The 21272-nt window shown below is 41.5% G+C and overlaps 1 protein-coding gene across 8 annotated transcripts in view; it reads right to left on the bottom strand.

Annotated features, from left to right (window-relative positions):
* sox6 (SRY-box transcription factor 6) overlaps window positions 1–21272 on the bottom strand; it is a 640702-nt gene that overhangs the window by 596718 nt on the left and 22712 nt on the right. For 3 of the 8 annotated variants that reach the window (XM_086007877.1, XM_086007880.1, XM_086007878.1), the window contains exon 2: window positions 12841–12950. The exons of 3 other annotated variants lie outside the window; for them this stretch is intronic. In XM_086007877.1, the coding sequence (XP_085864003.1) occupies window positions 12841–12851 (11 nt within the window). In that variant the 5' untranslated portion in view covers window positions 12852–12950. Of the gene's footprint in view, window positions 1–9721; window positions 9808–12840; window positions 12951–21272 lie in introns of all 8 variants that reach the window. 2 more of the 8 variants (XM_086007882.1, XM_086007883.1) reach the window with 2 other exon arrangements.

The following is a 21272-nucleotide window of genomic DNA, read 5'->3' as shown; positions in this document are numbered from 1 at the left end:
GTCCCGATCATTTCCTGATTCAAACACATCCTCTTCCCCCTCCGCTCTTTTGTACGAGTGCCCAGTTATTTCAAAGATACCCTTGTAAAGAAGTCTGAATTGCACCCGTTGATCTAATAGTTTTGTCTGGCATTGATGAGGAAATCTAAACATAAACTTCACAACAAGCAGAACTGAGTGCATTGCTATGCTCTGTATATTTGTTTTCTGAGGAAGGAATTTACTGCTTGAAGCAAACAAATGAGTATAACTACCACAGGCAACAGTGCTCTGAGTGATAAGACTACTACTAATGAAGGGAAAGTCAAAATAAGATACTGTAGGGTAGAATTTGTGCACATCAAAATTAGGATCCCGGTGTTGCGATTGGAACACATTTCTATTTTTGGTACTCAATACTGCCATTGAGTGCTTACACATCAAATACAAAGTTTACTTTACCCAAGCAATATACCTTAATCCCAGCAACATGCCTTAACCCCAACCTCAGGAAAGTAACCCTGACTGCATGAGTGTGACTTTTCCATTTCCCACACCAGCCTCTCTTAGCAAAATTGTGGATAATTCTGTGCTTTAGTGCATGTTCACTGGAAACTTGGTCAAGACTGGCCATATCTTTCAATGAGGACACTTACAGTCAGCACAGAGAAGATACTTTCAATAGAATGGACTAATATATATTGATGGAGGGGTTAGGCATGCGTGTCTTGTGAGATTTGCTCAATGACCTAAAAATGTAAAGGACATCTAGATGTTTCCTCATTGGACATTGTGAAATGCAAGATTTGAAGGTCTGAAGTAAATGAAGGAGTGTCGGGACATTCAAGTTTTATACGATGGCTCAGACCTGATTTGCCTTCTAATGATGGTCAACTAGAGATTCCCGTGTGACAGTCATTGTTGACTCACTTTTGTACTGTAAGCTTGACTTTATAATAGCAGTCAAATCCAAGATATGACCCCTCTGTGAACTAAATGCTTATTCTCAGCACTGTTGTTTTGAACCTACGTTCTGAGGATTGTGCTGATAACAACTTTAATGTTGAGTTCATATATGGGCTGTTAATGGAACACATTCCATTTCTGAAGATCAAGGTGGAGCCAACAATGCAATATGTACTCTTCTCTATCTCATCACCACTGTCTCTTTCTGTTCCTAATCTCTATCTCACTATCTCTGTCTTAGTCTGTTTTCTGTCTGTTTGAGTCTTACTCTCTGTCTATCTCATTATCTATTTTCCAGTATCTTTTTTCTGTCTGTCTCACACTCTGTATCTCATTGCTTGTACTACTCTCTGCTTCCTTATGTTTCTATAGCTCTGTCTTATTCTCAATGTCTCTTTCTATCTTTCTTACGCTATCTATCTCACTATTTGTCCTACTGACTGTAGCTCTTTCTGTATTTCTCAGCCTGTCTTATTCTCTTATTTCTTTCTGTCTTACTGCCTCTGTCTTACTGGCTGTATCTCTTTCCATTTCTTATTTTCTGTCTATTTCTCTATTTCTGTCTTACTCTCTCTCTCTTTTTCTCTCTCATTCTGTATCTGCATATTGGTATTTTTTTCAGCATTTCCACATTTTTTGGATAAATTTACGATAATTATTACCTACCAGCTAGAGCCAGTACCTTGTAGAGCTCTGGAGATGCTACTTTAATGTCTTAACGATAAAACACATGGCATGCAGAGGTTGCATTGCTGTGTACTCTGGCATGAAAAAGTAAATTAAACTTTAATAACTTGTGTTCTGTAGTCACATAGAAATGTCTTATTATTTTATGGCCTCACAAATGGACTATGCGTCGTCACACTAAATGTGGGAGTTCGCTAACAGGTCAGTAAGTTTTACTAATGATTTTAAAGCTCCACTAGTAAAATATTAATTTTGTTTAAAAAGCTGACGCCTTGAATACAAGCTTACCAGAGCCTTTCTTTTTTGGAGATTTCAACAAAAAGAAGCCTGTATCACAGCTACTGTACACCAGTCTGATATAATTCATGTTCCAATACACAATTTCAGTTACCAATTATTCCAAGAGTTACAAGCTCCAAAAAAAAGAGTTATTCCCGACAGCAAATTCCATTTTTGGCCTGACTCACGACTGTCTAAGTGATATATACTCCACAGACCTTGAATTGTGCATTCTGAATTTATATTTGTGATTTCCTGTGCATGACGCTTTCCAAAAGCACAATAAAGCATTTTATTGTAATGGGGCTGATTTCACTGAGAAAGTATTTGTGGCAAAGTTTAGAAGGGGGGGAATTTCACCCCATTCATCCCAGCAACTAATAAATACAATGTAGCTCCGGGATACAACACATTCCCAACATCAAGGAATTAAACAAACTTCACTCTTGTTTCTCTTCTATTCCCCAGCCTGCGCCAGCTGTTTTTGAAAAAAACTTGCAAATGTTCAAATTTTCACTACAAATTTGCCATTGGGATTTAATTCTCTCAAGCTCGGGTGGGGGGCAGGGTTGCGGCGGGGGCCGGTGGGGTGGACGGAACAATGTGAGAAAGATTCCTGTTACCTGCAATTGGAAAAAATGACGAGCACTTTGTCGGTGGGGAGGACTAACAGAAAAAGTATTTGACGTGGTTGACTTTTACTAATTTTTAAAACTGAATTTATAGGCCAACATAGAGATCCAATCAAATCTCATTAACACATATCACAGCAGTGCTTGACCCTATCCCTGCAAAATGAAGCAGGGCTCCGTACGATTAGCACAACGAGTACTTTAATATATTTCTACTCATTAACAGGACAGCAGGCGCACTCTGTGGGGGCGGGGTGGGTGGGGGGGGGGGGAAGGCATGGAGTCCTGTGCCTAACTTCCTCTAACTTTACTGTATTATCTTTAGTGCCTGTTTTTGTGCTGCTTTGTAATACAATGGCCCGTAATTTCCGACAGGAGGCTTCCTGCGATCGGATGCCTCCAATTGGAAAAAAATCTACGCTCTTACCTGAGAGCTCCCGAGGTCCGGACACTTCCGCTCCTGGGCCTCTCCAAAGTCGAAATGCGCGGGGCCCACGTATCCCAGGGGCGCAGGTGGTTCGCAAACGTTCCTGGGATCACATGGGCCAGTTCAGCCAATAGGAGAAGGGAATCCCCCTTCATACTTTTGACAGATAGACCTGTCAAATATATGAATGAAATTCACCCCCAAAAACACACGAAACCATGAAATAAATTTTAAAAAACCATCATGTTTTTAAAATGAGTTAAAAATTACATTAAATTAAATATTTTTTAAAAAAATTTAATTTTTTGAAAAAAATAATTAAAATTTTTTACAGAGTTAAAAATAAACTTACCTTTTTTAAAAGTATTTTTAAATTATAAATGAATGAAAAAAATTATTTTTTTAACTTTTTTAAACTCTTATGCTGGTAAAAGCAGGCCTTACACCTGCTTTTACCAGGCGTAAGATTTTTAAGTGTTTTCAGCGGGCAGAGGTTCTACAGAAAGTGGAACTCCCCCCCCCCCCGCCGCAGAAGCCCTTCTCCAGGGCAGGCGTCCGATCTGTCAAGAGGATTCTTGACAGATTGGAAATGCCGGTTTTCAGCGCATGCACTTCGCATACCTGATACCGGCATTTCCGATGCCCCTACGGGTGTGTACACAGCGTGTACGCACCTGTAGGGATCGGAAAATACGGGCCAGCATTTGTGAGTCAACTTCTCTCTCTAGCAACAACCCACTCCGACCCCAACCCACCCAGCACCAGAGACCATGAGGCTCTCCTGCAGAACAGCCTTTTCTTTTATGGCCATATTGATTAGGTTAGAGCTGTCATTCATTAGGCAGGTACATGGGTTAGCAGGTTCAATGCCAGTGGAATTTATTTTTATAATTTCTACCTTTCTTTCAAAGGCTGCTTGCCATTTTTTGGGTCAGGAAGGCACAATCGATGGATTTCTCAAAAACCACCAACTGTCATTCTGTCGGGGCAAGCTGGTTGATATCAATCCCCTGTTCCTTTCTCCCCCATACCACCTTGCTTTGATCCTTGTGTTCCAGAGACAGTCCAGCTAAGAGTGACCAGAATAATCCCCCTACAGAACAGGTGAATCATGATGATGGGAAATATTGTTGCCAAAGCTTATGCCTCTCTGGTTAGAAATCAAGCACCTTTTCAATTGAGGACCAAACCAATGAAATTGGATTGTAGAGTAACTCAGTACAATATATATTATTTTAATGTTCTCCCCTTCTCTCCTAGAAAGTGTCAGCTGTGACTCAGTGGGTAGCACTCTCGCCTCTGAGTCAGAAGTTTGTGGGTTCAAGTCCCACTCCAGGGACTTGAGCACATAAAGCTAGGCTGACACTCCAGTGCAGTACTGAGGGAGTGCTGCACTGTCGGAGGTGCAGTTTTTCGGATGAGATGTTAAACCGAAGCCCCGTCTGCTCTCTCAAATGGACGTAAAAGATCCCATGGCACTATTTCGAAGAAGAGCAGGGGGAGTTATCCCCGATGTCCTGGCCAATATTTATCCTTCAATCAACATAACAAAAAAAATTATCTGGTCATTATCACATTGCTGTTTGTGGGAGCTTGCTGTGTGCAAATTGGCTGTCGTGTTTCTTACATTACAACAGTGACTACACTCCAAATAGTACTTCATTGGCTGTAAAGTGCTTTGAGACGTCCGGTGGTCGTGAAAGGTGCTATATAAATAAAAGTCTTTCTTTTTAGACAGTGACAGTTAGAAGAGTGTTCAACCAAATATAGCACCAGAGCCAAACCCAATCCTACCCTCGCCAAACGCAATCCTATCCTCACCCAACACAAGCCTTTTTTCAGCTAGGGACATGAAACCCAGGCTGACTCTTCCTCCTACCTAGATTAGGGTGATTGAGACCAATTATAGTGCCTCTTCCATTCCTCCAGCTGAGATCAGCTAAATCAGTAGAGTTCAGACATTGAACCTGGTGCCTTCCTGCTTTGCCTGGTCTGGTATCACACCATCCAATGCATTTACTCACTGAGCCATTAGGCAAGTTCCTAAAGATATGATCCCAAGACAAACAAAACCCATAGACTCTCTGTTTAAACTGTACTCCCCAAGTTGGTTCTGAGGCAACTGGGTCTAAAATTGGAGGAAGGGGGGGGGCGTGTCAGACCAGCTTGAAGAACAGTGAGTACTCACAGTCTGATGAAGAATCAAATCAAAATGCTGGCTCCAAACTTGTCTTTTAAAAATAACACATTTGGTATTTTTGGCACCTTCCTAGGTATTGATTAGGAAATAGGTGCTTGCACCTTTACTGATATGAAACAATGTCACATATCCAACATATTTGCAGAAGCTACACTATACATTTCACAAATAAAAGCCTTGACTGGCGTCTCCAATTTGCCATTCATTCACTGCAGCCGTGTAATCAAAACAATTGTTCTTGTGACTAACACCCATCCTATAATCGTCGTTTTTATCACTGTAATATAGAGACATTAAAAATAATATTAATAAAAACATGTGTGCAACAAGTCTTGAACAGACAGTGTGGTGAAATACTATATTTGATTTTGCAATATCATCAACTTTTACATTCCACTCAGGGTGCCAGCTCCTGTAGCCTGGGTCCCCCACAGCCACCGACCATATTAAAAGTAAACCTGCCTAAATGTTTCACACTGGCAGCAAGGAAGACCCATATTTCACTGGGTTGAGCTGGCCGCTGACGGACTTAATGATGATCGTAAGTGCACTGTTGTGGTACGGCATTGCCTTTTGGTGACACCATGACATATTTATTATCTTAAGGCAGCATCAACACTCTTGTGACATTTTGCCCAGCATTACACTCTGTGCATTACATGCTGGGCAAAATGTCACAGCCAGCCTGTGCAGGTGCATGCCCTTTGTGATCAACTCACAGGGAGGCCAGCAGAACAACTTAGGTTGCTCTCCCAAGATCCGGTTTATAATGTCTGACATGAATCAACTGAGCGGCCTACGGGTGGCGCTGTCCAGGGAGAGTATAAATACTCGGGCACGGGCCCAGCTTGTGCAGGATATTCTTAACAGGAACTAGTGAAGGACTCAACTAGACCTCCTTGTTGTAAAACAGTTGATTAAAGCTTTGTTTAACGCTTAGGCCAAGTGCCTAGTAGTTTTCTTACGTTAATGCCAAAGACCGAATAGTCTACAGCTGCCTGCAAATTGCAGCAAAGGTAGAAGAAAAACTTAAATGGCCTGGGAAGGTGGAGGGCTAAACTGCTATAAGCTAACTGGAGCGCAGTTCTAGGAAATGGTCTTGCAGCACTGACTCCCCAAGAGAAGCTGGCTTGTTTATATTGTCGTGTAGCTTCTACAGCTACCACATACCCTTTAGAAAGATTGTACACGTGTACAGTTGTTTTAAGGTCACTGCTTTGCTGGTGCAGTGCCTTCCCCAATGGCTTCAGAAAGTCTGTACGGACCTGTGATCATAAAATTACAGGCCTATACAGGGTAGGCATGAGTGCTTCTGTTGATCAGCCCAGCAGGGCAGAAACCATGTCCACTTCCACCTCCAACAGCAAGTCCACTGTCCGCTTATATTGTTGTTGAGAGGTGGGGCAGCCATTGGACACACTTCCAGAAACGGCCTTTATTTTGTGCTTTGCAGCACCTGTCATCAGCAACCAACTCGTAATGTAAATGCAGCTTTAATTTACTCCATTCTAAGGACATCACCGCCTGCGCCAGAAACAAAGCACCACAATCCCCAATACCTCAATTTATGTGCTAAATATTCCTTAGGGTTTCTCTAAAATATGTTTAATTAAATGGAAATTACCCACTCTCTCTGGAAAAAAGAATCAGGATCAAAACTTTGTCTCACTCCCAGCCTTAGGTTAATCATGTATATTTCATTTCATGCCTGAAAAGTTCTAGCAGAAATCAGGACTAACCTAGGACTGCCCTGCAAGTCAATCTTTGATGTCGAAGCATAATGGCTCCTGAAAGAACAGCACTAATACTTAATGTAACATGAAACCAGGGCCCAGCAGAGGGGCTGTCTGCTGTCAAGAACAAACTGCTTCTCTCCTGCTCTCTGGAGCTGACAAGAGCAAGGGCTGGCAGGGCAGCGGTGCTGTCACTAATCCAGCAGCCAGCACCGTGATGAGTGCAAATGGTTCTTTTTTTTTCCATCAGTGTCGTAAAAGTGCAGAAACCTTCAACCTCACTGACTGATAGCACTGGTCTGCATTTAGTGCTGGGACAGTCAGCTCCTCTTAGGTGTGTAATCAAATGTTATCCATCTTAGGAAATAATATCCATCCATCTCAAAGTAACCCTACCACTAGGACATGTGGCCATTGTCCTTGCAAAGGCCAATTTGCAGGGTTTTGAGGAGGGAGCAGGGGATGGCGCCTAATTGGATAGCTCTTTCAAAGTGCCGGCACTTATATGATTCCATGTGCGGTATTATCAGAAAATTCGCACTAGAATATGGGACAAATGATAATGAATATTGTTTTGACAATATATTAGTCGCTAATAACTAGGTTGGCCACAGATGCTACAAGACCATGCTACTGTGCTCACTCCTCCCTCAGCTCCTGCGGTCATCTGTCCATTATCATACCCAAACAGGTCTTCTCATAGGCCACCCCTACCATCTCAACTTAGTACTGGACTTCCAGACAAGTTTCTTCCCCACTGGGACCCATTCCATCACCTGCTAAGGGTGATTCTCAGCCATACAACACACGTGTCTTGCTTGTCACAACCACCTCACTATATGTTGTGTTAGTGCACACAGGTCACTCCTTCTCATTACTTCTATGTTGATTGCGCAATCCTCTCAGCTGATACCCAGCATCCTCTTCACACAGCATGCTCCAAAAGTATCCAGCCTCGACTCGTGGGCCTACATCAGGGTCCAGCTCTCAGCACTGTACAGAAGTATCAAGCAGACACAAGTCTCATACGTTCGTTATCACATCACTTTTCCACTGTATAACACACAAGCTTAAAAACTACACTGTGTGATAATAGCTGACGAATGCATAATGCATTTAAATTGAATGACTTTGTCCATTATATTAATGGAGGTCTTAAACCATTTACGATAACCAGGTTAATGGCTCCAATAGAATAGCAGACAAAGTAATTTCATACAAACACACATGCTAATATCACACTGTGTCATTTCCAGGCCATAGAGAATAACAGATGGCCGGGAGTGTGTTACACAGCTGTCAACACAATCATGGTGCTAGGTGGCAAAAGTGTGATTGGGAAGCTTGTGCTGTTTATCCCATTATCTGAACCCCTTGAGTGTACCTTGAACTCTCTGAGATACACCTTACTGATTTTTTAAAATTTAATATGTAGAAGTACATTTACAAGTTCTACATTTTTATTGTTTGAGTTTCATTATATTTTCTGTTCTTGCATCTAACTTTTGTTATGGCTGCTTAATTTGTCCACACAGTTTTACGCTATATAAAGAAATCAAAAAACATCAGCACTGTGATGCTAGACCAGTGTTTATTATTGAAAGTAAAAGGTATGGGGGGAAAAATTGGCTCGTGCCCCCTTTGGGGCACTAACTTCGCTACTTTTAGTGTCCCGAAAAAGTTAGTGCCCCCACTCCCGAAATTGAATGGTAGCACCCCAAGCAGGAGGCGGGGCGCTACCGGAAGCGCTCCCCTCCCTCTTGGGTCTGCTCCCATTGAATATCGCGGCGCTACGTGCAGTAGCGCTGTGGTACTGCAGGCCTCCCTCCCCTGATTAAAGGGGAGGGGACTAGCACAGCGCGCACCGGGGCCCTGCTGGACCACCGTGGAGCAGGGTGCCAGCAAAAGAGACCGGCACTCAGGAATGCCGGGCTGACCGATCGCGGCTGGCACCCCGCAGGAGGAGGCGAAAGGAGGCAGGTGCTGGCAGGAGGCCCAAAAAAAATTGGCCGCCTGGCACCTGCCCTTTAATTTACACCACCCCGGCCACAAAAACAACACCCTGACCCTGTCGGACATAGCATCTGTCGGTAGGTATGGGGACGCAAGCCAAGTTTGCAGCCGGGGCGCGAGCAGGGCGCTGCGCACAACAACGACGTCATCGCTGGAGGCACCGCGCCGTGGAGAACTACCGGTTACCGCTGCCGCTAACCTCCCGCTGAATTTCGTAGGAGACATTAGTGGCACCACGCCAGGGTGCTAGGTGCTTTGCGCCCCGTTAGCGCCCCCTTGGAGCAAAAACAAACCAAATTTTTCCCCCATGACACTAAAGGACTGTTAAAGTAAAAATTATTGCCTTACGTTTTAGCATATTCTAACCATCTTGTAAAATAGAGGTAAAACAATGTATAAACCACTGCATTGTGCAAGAATTAATTATACTATGTAAGCTGTCAGTTATATTGTAAACATTCAAGTCTAATATCTCCTACGTCACCTACCCTTTAACTATATTGAAAAGGGCCTGACTTATAAAACTACTTGGGGTTAAAATAAAGGGGGTGATTCTGCTGTCATCAATTAATAGATTAATCTTTGTGTTTGTGTGTTATTATGTCATCAGGAACCCTCAACTGAATCACAATCCTGTCACTCACTTCAGGTATCTGTTATTCATTCTGTCACTCACCTACTACTCTATTATTCTCTCACTTCCATGTATCCATTATTATTTGTCACTTGGTCCTCAACATCAGTATTTCTCTCCATCACTAACTCCAGGTATGCTTTACTCTCTGTTATTCATTCTATCACTCACTTCTCAGGTGCTCATAATTCGCTGTTATTCTCTCTGCCACTCACTGCCAGGCTCTTTGTTGTGCTCTCTGTCACTTACTCCCAAATCTAGAATGGAAAAAAATAAGAAGTGTTTCTTCCTGGATAAAAAGACATCTGTCTTTATATTACCACAATCCATTCAACTGATACCTAGGAACTCAAATGAATAAAACAAATGGATATTTTTTATTAACTAAAAATGACATTGCTTAATAACTATGTTCCAGACAGTTATATTTTCACATTTTGTATTCCACTTTAAATGACTGGATCTAAGCAACTTAAGTACAAAGTAGATACAAACTACAATACAGATCAAGGGGACATTGCTTATTAGATTCAAACCAGCCCAAGATTCACCCCTAAGTATTCCTCTCTTTAGATGTTGCTGCTAGTGCTTGTGTCAGTAGACAGCACCATTGCACCATTTGTATTTTATTTTGACTAATAAAGTGGCTTCATAACTGCAGCCTCTACAAGTGTCTCTGTAATTTATTCCATGGGTGTAAAGGATCATTTTGCCATCTGCAAGGGTGATAATTCGCTGCAGCAAGTTTTAAAATGCTAATCCACTGTGGTAAATGATCACCGGGCAGCACGGTGGCATAGTGGTTAGCACTGTTGCCTCACAGCGCCAGGGACCCGGGTTCGAATCCGGCCTCGGGCGACTGTCTGTGTGGAGTTTGCACATTCTCCCCGTGTTTGCGTGGGTTTCCTCCGGGTGCTCCGGTTTCCTCCCACAGTCCAAAGATGTGCAGGTTAGGTTGATTGGCTATGATAAATTGACCCTTAGTGTTAGGGGGATTAAATACGTGGGGATAGGGTGGGATATGTGTTGGTGTAGGGGTTACAGGGATCGGGTGGGATATGTGTCAGTGCAGGCTCGATGGGCCGAAATGGCCTCTATCTGCACTGTGGGGTTTCTGTGTGATCATTCAAAATTCCAATTCCAGACCATATTCAGCAATCAACAGGAGCTCTCACCCACTGAATAAATAGAGCATTGGTGCAATAATTCTGCATTACAGAGAGTCTTCAACTCAGCGAAGTAGTTGTAGACCAGTTGGTAATGTACTGCCCAGTGTGCTACTGAGCCGTACAGATCAGGAAGTTGCCAGGTTTGATCACTGATTTGTGTTGAGTTAGCTGGGCTGACAGTAAGGGTGTTACAATTGGCCTCAGCACAGCAAGGTTAAGAAGAGAAAAGATGAGCCAGGGTTCCTGCTGCTGATTGCTATCCAGTGACTCCCGCTGGAAAGTGTGTAGGTGTGGACATCAGGAGAGAGCAGGATCGGGCCTAGGACTGGTGCCCTGCGCTGCCAGATAGCCTGCTGACAGTCACTACAGGAATGCAACATGAAGAATGGTGAGGTATTGCACCTTCTCATGAGTCAGCCCCTTTAGGAAAGCAGAGGTGAGGAGAAAATTGGAGAGATAAATGGGGCTGTACCAGTTCATTTTGAGGATTTTCATACTTGTTAGTAACAAACCAGATTTTCATCAGAAGGTATTTTTAGTTGTAAGGCTCTTTCTGTTCTGAGACTTGGTTCCCGACGTTTATGTGTTGCATATACTGCTGTCTAATGGGACATACACTATAGTGCATACCTTGTTCCAATATGTAAAATACTTAGCTCCATGGATCCTGTTATAATTAAGATGGACCATGCACCTTTTAATGTACTAGAACATCTCAGGTAACAAAGCTTCTCCTCAGTTGTGATTTTGATGGGCCTGGGAACTTATAGGGCACCTTAACGGCAATCAGAATTAGAATATTATTTTAATACAATTTGTGAAAAGGAACAATTGGAAAAGGGCAATATTTTGCTTGCTGTTTAAGAGGCATCCTATACCAAACCATAATTTTGGATAGAAATCCTAATTTTTATATTGATGAGGTTGGTTTCTGGTGTGGCATCCTTGTGTTTTATCCTTCAGTAGAATCTGTCTGCGTCATTTTTATCAACATCGAGTACTCAAACAATGAATTGGCTTCCATCAGGATGTCTGGATCACAACCAGGTTATATGTACAACAGTGAAACTCTTCACATCCCTTCCTGTCACTTTCTATGGAACTCTTAATGAAATTGAGTGGCCTAGAATTATTTTACTGCTTTTATAAATTCCTCATGCTTTTTAAAGAGGGATTTGCAACATCATGGCCTTCGAAAACAGGGAGTCACATCATCAGGGCTCTTAAAATCACTTTTAAAGAGGGGTCTGCAGGGTCAGGAAGCTTCTTTAAGAAAGAATTGCACTGTCCTTTTTAAAAGATTCTCACCGAAAGGAGCTTACCTTTAACCTCTTTGAGTGAATTTAATTTCCATTTTTGAAATTCCTTCAGACAACTGTGGAATATCCAGAGATGGAAACTCTAGGTTACAAGATAGTCCCAGTGCTATTCATTTCTATTCACTGTGTGTATACACTGATTAAATCCCCCACACCCAATCAGTGTTGCTCAAGGATGGGCAAATTCCAGTGCACTGTATTTTGGGCTTGCTGGTTTGCTTTACTCTTTTTTACTTTAAAACAACAAATAAAAAGATTTGAAGGTAACAGTCGCACAGTAAATGCTATCAGCTTTGAGAAGTGGGCAGTACCATCACTAATAATCATAGTACAATTTACTTATTATAACTTGGATCAAAATTTAAGCTGAGAATACAAACTCCTTACAGCGCACGCTTTAGCGAGTACTCAATATACCTTGAGTGGAGGTGTAAGAGTGGGTAGTTCTCGGACCTGGGGCCACCAAAAACCTCCAGAATAAGGCAACACCCCCTTTTAATAAGAAAATAAAGCCCCTCATCCTGGTTTGTTTCCACATATAGATATTGAGAAATTACAGCAAGCCAACTACAGTTCAACCTTCTTAAAGTGCGGATTCACACGTACACACATTATTACACACACACACACACACACACACACACACACAATCCTGACCAAAGGAAATTTCTGGCAGTAACCTGATTGATATAAATGGTACCAAGTCCCAGTTTTGTTTGTCACACAGTCAGCATTGATCTAGGCAGACCCATAACATTCAAGTCTGTTTTCATGCAACTTTTTCCCCCTTGTCGGTCCTGACCTATTGCACATAAGAGGATTCCACTGTGCATGTAATTGCTTTCACTTGTAATTGTTCACCACAATGACAATGTGGCGCCTTGTTGATTACTGGAATATATCCCGCTCTGTCTGTAATTGAAAACATCAATGAAAATTCAAATTCACAGAACAACAAACTGCAGATCACTGAATTACAAATGACACTAAATGATCTAAGCACAGTTACTCTCCTGTGTCTGACGAGTGTGCCCCCATCTGTGTTTCCACCCGGACAGTCCAGTTCCAAGTGGTGTGCCCAGAAATTTCGAAACCAGGCACCAAGACCCTGATTTTAAAAATAGAAACCGTTTCCCCCTCTCTCCCCCCACCCCCCACTTTTGTCTTACTATTATGCTGTGAAGGTGCAAGTTATTAAGGCTTCTTTGATTTTGAATTCATTTTCAGCAGAGACAAAACAAGCAGAACTTACAATCACACCCTCTATGCCTTATTCTGTCTCAGGTCCAGCTTCAGATTTGGCAAAAGGCAATGAACCCTAATTTTAGACACACCCAAAAGAAATGCAATCCAATCTTGGATTGATCCAATCAGTCATGTATTTGGGTGATTTGTTTTCATGGGTGCGGGACTAAACTCCACAATGTGCCAACTGTTGTGAAAGAGGATTCTGTCCCTGCAGCAGATTGGAAAAAGAGACCGACAGAACACCATGTTACAACATAGGCAACAGGACAATACTTTCCTACTGACCTATTTCCAGTTTGAGTGATGTCATGATGTCAACCAAACTTTCCTAATAACTTTCAAAAACAGCAATTACTATTAAAATGGTGCTTGTTGCTAAATGTGAAGACTTAATTAACACAGCTATGGGCCTTGAAATGCCACATGGGATAGTCGTGTATGAGTGCTTCACCTATTTGTGCAAAATTCCATCCCCCACTATTTTAGCGGAAACGGTAATTCATTTATTTTAATGAGTGAGCCCCTCTTTTAAGGCAGCGGAGAGAAACTTTCATATGATCGAGTTAAGCGTTCCTACAGTAGTGTCCCATGCATAATTTCATGGCCAATGTTTTTAAACACTGAAATAGCAAAAGATTAAGATGACACAGCAAATGCAATATCTCCAGAAAGGGTGATCTATTCATTGTGTACCTCCAGTGTGAGCAATAGGCCAGGGCTTTGCACAGCTCTGTACAGGGCCAAGCTGCTGTTCTAATGAACACTATTTTTTTCTGGGTGGTTGGTGGGGAGGTGGTGGCGGGGGGGGGGATGTTAAGGAAAGACCTGGGCTTTTGCCCATTGGACCTGTACAAACTGAAAAAGCAATATTTAAAGTAAAGCCAAAAAAAGAAAGAAATTCAACAAAGCTGCCACATAGTATAAATCCAATAGTAGAAAGCTGGGCTATTCTGGCTTTGAGCAGATTCTGGACATAAATCTTGCTGTTTTTAATATCCTAATTTAGTAGCAATATTCTTTGCTTATTCAAACTTTTTCCATGAGTTACCAGGATTCCAGGAGATTGCACGAAAGGGAGAGGGTTTCATCTATTTGACCAAACAGAATGTGGTGCTTATTTAAAGTGGCCCAGCACAACTCCACACTGGGTCTGTCAGATGTCTCCCTAGACTAAATAAGTAAAAGATAATACATTTTAATGTTATAATGCCATCCAGTACTGGCACACACAAGGGAAGAATTGCTCTGCTCACTTTGTGTAGTGACAGCTTAAATGCATTCATGAACATTTCCTCTGGGCAGTATTTCTAGTAAAAAGGGCATGTTTCCAATTTCACTGGAAGTACTGACCCAAGGACAAGTTCATGAACACACTTAGGGTGTTGCCACACAGACCAACCAGAGCAATTCTTTCCTGAGTGTTGTCCAGACAATCAAATAATCAATATTGTTTAAACAATAAATGGATTACTCAAGATATATGGTAGTTTTTTTAAATCACAGAAAAATACAGTTAAGCTTAACAGTAAACTACAGATTGGGATCTCGCCCAGTAAAGTCTTGCAGTACTGTTATACTGCAGGTACCTGACTGAGGCCTCTACCTGCTTCATGCCATAGCAAGCCTGTAGTGTGGAGTTATACTGACAGCTCCACATCCTTCTCTTGTCAGGCAAAGCAGAGCTCTATGCGTGTGTGCTTGCAGACATGCGCAGAAACCCATACTGTTTATATTAAACAAGTTAGCACTTTGGTTAAAATAGCAGACAAAGGAAGCTTTTGTACACCAAAAATTTGCATAGCGGAATTTTGTGGCACCAGCATTCAAAGGGTTAATGCATCATTTAAAGACGGAGTGGGCATTTGACTTATCTGGAATCCGACTCCTAAGGCTGCCATTTTCAATGTTAACAAGAGCTGTGAATTGTCACCCACCTCATGTCTAATCCCATTTGCAGGACAGAACAACTTGCAATGGCAAATATGATAGCTGCACTGTTGCATCTGACCTGGAGGCGGGTGCAGCTGGGCTGAGAGAGAGTGCTAACAGAACACGTTAGGAAAAAAAATTGCTTATTTAAGAGGGGAAAAAAGCTAATTATTTTAAACACTCTCAGGAGGCATGAACACAAGTGTTTAAATGATTCTTTTTTTTATTATTATTATTCCTAGTCCCAGTTATAGAGTGTGCCATTAATAATGTTTCCCCCATGTATTTGCAAGGCTGTTAGTGAAGGGCAGCTCCATGTCATTCAGATGTGTCTGCAATAAGTAACGTGCAGATCGTTTCAGGCAGTTTTACCACAATATTACGGGAAAGGGGCAAGAGTTAATTAAAACGTTGTGTAACAGCTGCACAGTAACTGTTAAATGGCCCCTCAGAGTATGGATATTTGTGGGAAGGATTATGCCACATAATGTAAGTACAATACTGTTAAGCTTAGGCAATTCTGGCTTTAAACCCAGTATTTTCAAACTTTTTCCATTTAGAAGCTATCCTACAGATACTGACAATGCCTGCCCCATATTACTCGAGGGAAAACATTGCTATCATTGCAAAAGATGTTGATAAAATCAAAGTTATTTAAACCAGTAGTTGCTGCTGAACTTCAATGCAAAGTGAAAGGGCTTGAACGAAATGTAGTTTTAGTGGCTTAATACTTGCTTCAGTCTGTGTATAAGTTTATAGTTTTAGCAGTGAGGTGCTACCCATCATCAGAATGGATGGTGATAAGATCCTTTCAGCATTCAGCCTGTTCAAGCCCTGGGTTGGGTCAGATGCTTAGGCCACTTTTTTGTTCTGCCAGTTTTCTCGCTTCCTCTCTTGAAGGTGCTGACTTATGCTGGGTACAATTCCACAGAAAGAATTGAATCTGGGGTCTTGCTGGTCTGCTCAGCTCGGTTTTATCTGGGCAAAGTATTAGCAACTGAGCCATTGATGCATGTACAAGGACATTTTCATTAGATAAGCTCCTCTAATAGTTAACTCTTTGATTATCACAATATTATGTCTTCGTGACACCACTCACTTCAAAAAGCAGCCAAGGTTAGATGTTTTGACATCCACCACTTTGCCTCGATCTCCACAGACCATCCATGCTTTAGTCCACTCCTACCTGTCTTGATTTAGCCATCATATCTCTAGCAATGGGCTCTCCTGCTCCCAGACATTCAGCTTGGGAGTACTCCTCAGGTTTAAACCTTTGCTCCTCCTTTTCCCATTTACATGTTGCCCCTCGGTGACATTATCTGTAGATTTGTGGTCAACTTTGAATTATATGCTGACAACACTCAGCTCTTTCTCTCTCCCACCAACATCAACCATTACTGTGCTGTCAGATGCTTGTCTGACATCAAGCCATGGATGAGCCAGAGTTTTCTCCAAATTAACATTGGCAAACCCAAAGACATCCTGCTCGGCTTCTTCCAAAAACTCTGTAACCTTGTCCCCGACCCCATCCTCCTCCTCAATGCTTACTCAGGCTGAACCCAAATGTTCACAATCACAGTGCTCAACCCTGAACTGAGTTTCAAACTCTATATCCTCTACGTCAAGACCATTTACTTCCACCTCCACAGATTAACTCCCTCCACTGTTACCTCACCTTCACTACCAATGAAATCCTTATCCACATTTCATTACCTTCAGGCTCCACTTCTCCAATGCACTGTCCACTGGGTTCCTGAGTTCCACCTTACATAAATTCCAACTCATCAAGAACTCTGCCATTTGCATTCTGCATAAGTCCTGCCCCATCACCACTGACAGCCCACAACTCCCAAGGTATGGAATTCCAAGGCATGGAATTCAAAACCTCATTGTCATTTAGAACTTTCTCCATGGTCTCAGGGTACTTTATCTTGCAGCCTCCTCTATTTCTGACCCCAGTTTGTGCCCTGCTATTCCTCTGGCTCCGACCTCCTGTGCATGCCCTCTCCCTCTGTTCCACCTTTGATAGCAGTACCTTCAAGTATATTTGTCCTATGTTCTGGACCCACCCCTCAAAACCCCTCCACCACTCTTTCCACGATCAAATCCTAGCTCTTCAACCATGCTTTCAGTTATCTTTCCTAATTCTCCTTTTACTACTTGGCATCCATTTCTTCTCCGTAAGGTGTGTGTTTACTATGTTAAAAATTATATTTAAAGGTAAGGTATTGTTGTTGTGCGGGAAATAACTCTGCCCCTTCTTCACAGACAAGAAAATGCGAGATCAGGTAAACAAATTCCTTCCCTCCCCCATCTCTGACACCACCACTGCTCAAAGAATTGACTGGGGACAGTCATACACGTAGATGGCAGGGACAAATAGAGCAATGCCCCTAAAGAGAATCAACAAACTCATTAAACACAGGTAAGGAAATCCATGTGCCTCTTTCAACAGGCCACATTGGTCAGGCAATTAAGCACCTCAGCTGCAGACACATGATAGTACTGAGGATCTGACAGTATTTACTATTGCAAGTTACAGTGACACAGTATTATAAAAATGTTACTTTTTATTGAATCATTCTCTGTCAAGGAGTTGGAATTAGTTCAAAAATAACATTTATAAAACATTCTGAAAAAGAGTTATCTCTTGCATGGAGCATTATGTTACAATTATCACTACACACTCCAACCATGGCCAGAGTCGAAGTGTTCCCACTTTCAGTGGGAAGGTCTACACAAAAGAGTTCATTGGATTTTTTTTCCTGAATTTTGCACTCACATGAATGCTAATGCTGAGAAGTAGGACACTCTTCGATTTGAGGCACCACTGTCAGCATCAAGCACTCCTAGTTCAGGTATAGATGAGGAGTAAACCATTGCATTATAGTTATACCCCTCTGCATACATCATTCTAGTTATACCCCTCTGCATACATCATTCTAGTTATACCCCTCTGCATACATCATTCTAGTTATACCCCTCTGCATACATCATTCTAGTTATACCCCTCTGCATACATCATTCTAGTTATACCCCTCTGCATACATCATTATAGTTATACCCCTCTACATACATCATTATAGTTATACCCCTCTGCATACATCATTCTAGTTATACCCCTCTGCATACATCATTCTAGTTATACCCCTCTGCATACATCATTCTAGTTATACCCCTCTACATACATCATTCTAGTTATACCCCTCTGCATACATCATTATAGTTATACCCCTCTACATACATCATTCTAGTTATACCCCTCTGCATACATCATTCTAGTTATACCCCTCTGCATACATCATTCTAGTTATACCCCTCTACATACATCATTCTAGTTATACCCCTCTGCATACATCATTCTAGTTATACCCCTCTACATACATCATTCTAGTTATACCCCTCTACATACATCATTCTAGTTATACCCCTCTGCATACATCATTCTAGTTATACCCCTCTACATACATCATTCTAGTTATACCCCTCTGCATACATCATTCTAGTTATACCCCTCTGCATACATCATTATAGTTATACCCCTCTGCATACATCATTCCATTTCTAGGTTGAGTAACTTATATTTGTTCCACAGTTTATGCTAAACCTCTTTTTGGATTTTTCATATTGTTCATTTTAGAGGAAGTCATTGACGTGGTCTTAGCTCCTCAAAATAATTTTAGTTGTACTTATTAATCATTATTATATGTAATTTTATTTATTTAGGTTTAGTTAAGAAATAATTTTAGTTAACAAAAAATATTTATTATTTATTTACAATTTTAGTTATTATTAGAGTTAATGCAAATCACACTGACTAACAACAGCTCACATTTCTTAGCACTTCTCATGTTAAAATGTTTCAGATAGCTTTACCGGGCAGAGAAAAAATAATGGACATGAGCAAGAGGAAAGAAAAGAGGGAACATGGAACTGGGGGAGTGGGCTAACAACACGAACCAAAAGAGGTTCTAGGAGGTTTTAAAAGCAGGGAGCTTGGTGGCAATGTGGTGGGATTAAGGGAAGGAGTGCCAAAGGGCATAGTGGCTGAAAGAATGGCCACCAATGGTGGAGCAGAGGGAGTGAGGAACAAGGAGTAAACTCAACCTATGGATGGAGAAAACATTGACATAGGGTGGATCAAGTCCATGGAAAGATTTGAAGATGAAGACAAGAATCTTGAAACTAATTTACCAACACATCCCCCACATGGAAAATGCAGCCAGCCCTCATGATCACGCACTGTGGAAACTACACATAGCAGTTCTTGTCACGAACTAAAAGCCTCTGCTGATTATAACAGAAATTCAGCTGGGAATCACTTTGTTATAACAAGAGACATAGGGTAGTAGTTTGTAACAATGATGCTTAGAAAAAAAATCACTTTGTAAGTTTTAAATACAATTTGATGAGTTCATCACAATGAATTCATTTTTCAATATTAATTAGTATTAAGAGACATTAATTGCCTTAATTTAAAAAAACTTAATGAAAATAAATACAGTATCTGGATAAAAGCAGAAAACTGTATTTATATATTAATATGTATGTAGTGTTTGTTATTTATTTATTTTTAAATCTTACACAGTTAGTGCCCTTCAAACAGACGTACTTCATGGCACTAAACACAACATTTGAATCCTCTCTTCAAGAAGTAACGAAGAACTGATTTCCTTCATCCAGTGAGTCTGACACAGACTGTTTATAATAGCAATGATATCAGACCGTACACCAGTAACAGTAATTGGATAACACGCCAGGTACTTTCTAAATGGAGAGGGGAATTAGAGGGGAATAAATCAAGTGAAAAAGAAACAACTCTTTCAACACAAACAGAAAACGGTCTCATTTTCATTTTAGCTAAAGGAAATACAAACAAGCAGAATAAAAATAGTCAATGCACAAACCCACAATGAGAGGGTTGATAGAGAAAAATACTTTCAACTCTGAATGGTTTTGGATTGTAAGCAAGCCAGCCACAGAAGAGCGTGGACTGGCATTAATGTTTGTAGAAAATTATAAGTGTATTTGGAGAAAAATGCAGCAGGGTAACCGCCTGCACACTGCACTCACTTTCAACAACACTCTGCCTCAATGCCAGTACAGAGAGCCCAAACCACTGCATTTTAATTACAGTACTGCCGTGCACATGCAGCCCTTTGATATGGAAATACTCTCCATCCCGAACAGTCCGCTCATACAGATTTAGGGACAGGAATCCTTATCTGCTTCTTAAAAGGTAAACCAGAATTATGCCTCAACACTTGGTCACCAAGCATGGAACTTTACTGGAGTGTGGAAAGTGTCCTTACTCATTAAGTTTGCCAACTAATAGCCAAGCCTGTTGACTGATGTCCATGACTTGAACAGGAATACACAAGTACTGTATCTGTATTTTCTTTCAATAAACCAGGTGGTTTTACTTTTTTCTCTCTTTCCCCTGACAATTACTTTTGCTTTGGTGGTCTTTGATGGATTTTTTTTCTTATTTTGACATGTTTCTACAGAGGAGTTGAGCTCTTTGTTCAGTTTCTGTGCTGGCTCGGAGGTCAATATCTGCATCTGTGTGCGTGCAACTGGTGGTACTGAAAAAGATCAGTTTTAAATGGCTTTGGGAGCTACATACCTAAAATCTGTTTGGCAACCCCTTTACCTTGGCAAGAAATAAAGCAACCCCAAGTGCTGTCATAGGTACCTCAAAAGGTGCATCCCATTCCATGGCAGCAGCCATATCACATGAGAGGCTCACCGTCTTGAGCCTGGCTGACATGCAGTGAGCCCATACAGAACAGCAATTACTGGCTTATGCTTACTAACAGCAAGCAATGCACCAGCTGGAATGCCCAAGGTGCAAATGCATTTTTGCACCAACTGTCCACTTATAAATGCCATGTGCGCACAGGTATCTAGTATCCAAATCCAACTTGCAATCGAAACGGGCTGATTTGGAAACAAGGTGCCTGGGTCGTGGTTCCATCATACAAATGCATATCAGCCTTGGCACTTTTGAAAGGTGGAGGAGCAATATTGTTGATTTAGGGACTCAAGGCGGCTCAT

Source organism: Somniosus microcephalus, chromosome 15, assembly GCF_052327205.1.
Source record: "Somniosus microcephalus isolate GS21.2 chromosome 15, FLI_Smic_1.0, whole genome shotgun sequence".
NCBI classification, from domain to species: Eukaryota; Metazoa; Chordata; class Chondrichthyes; order Squaliformes; family Somniosidae; genus Somniosus; species Somniosus microcephalus.
This window is presented reverse-complemented; position numbering and strand designations above follow the sequence as displayed.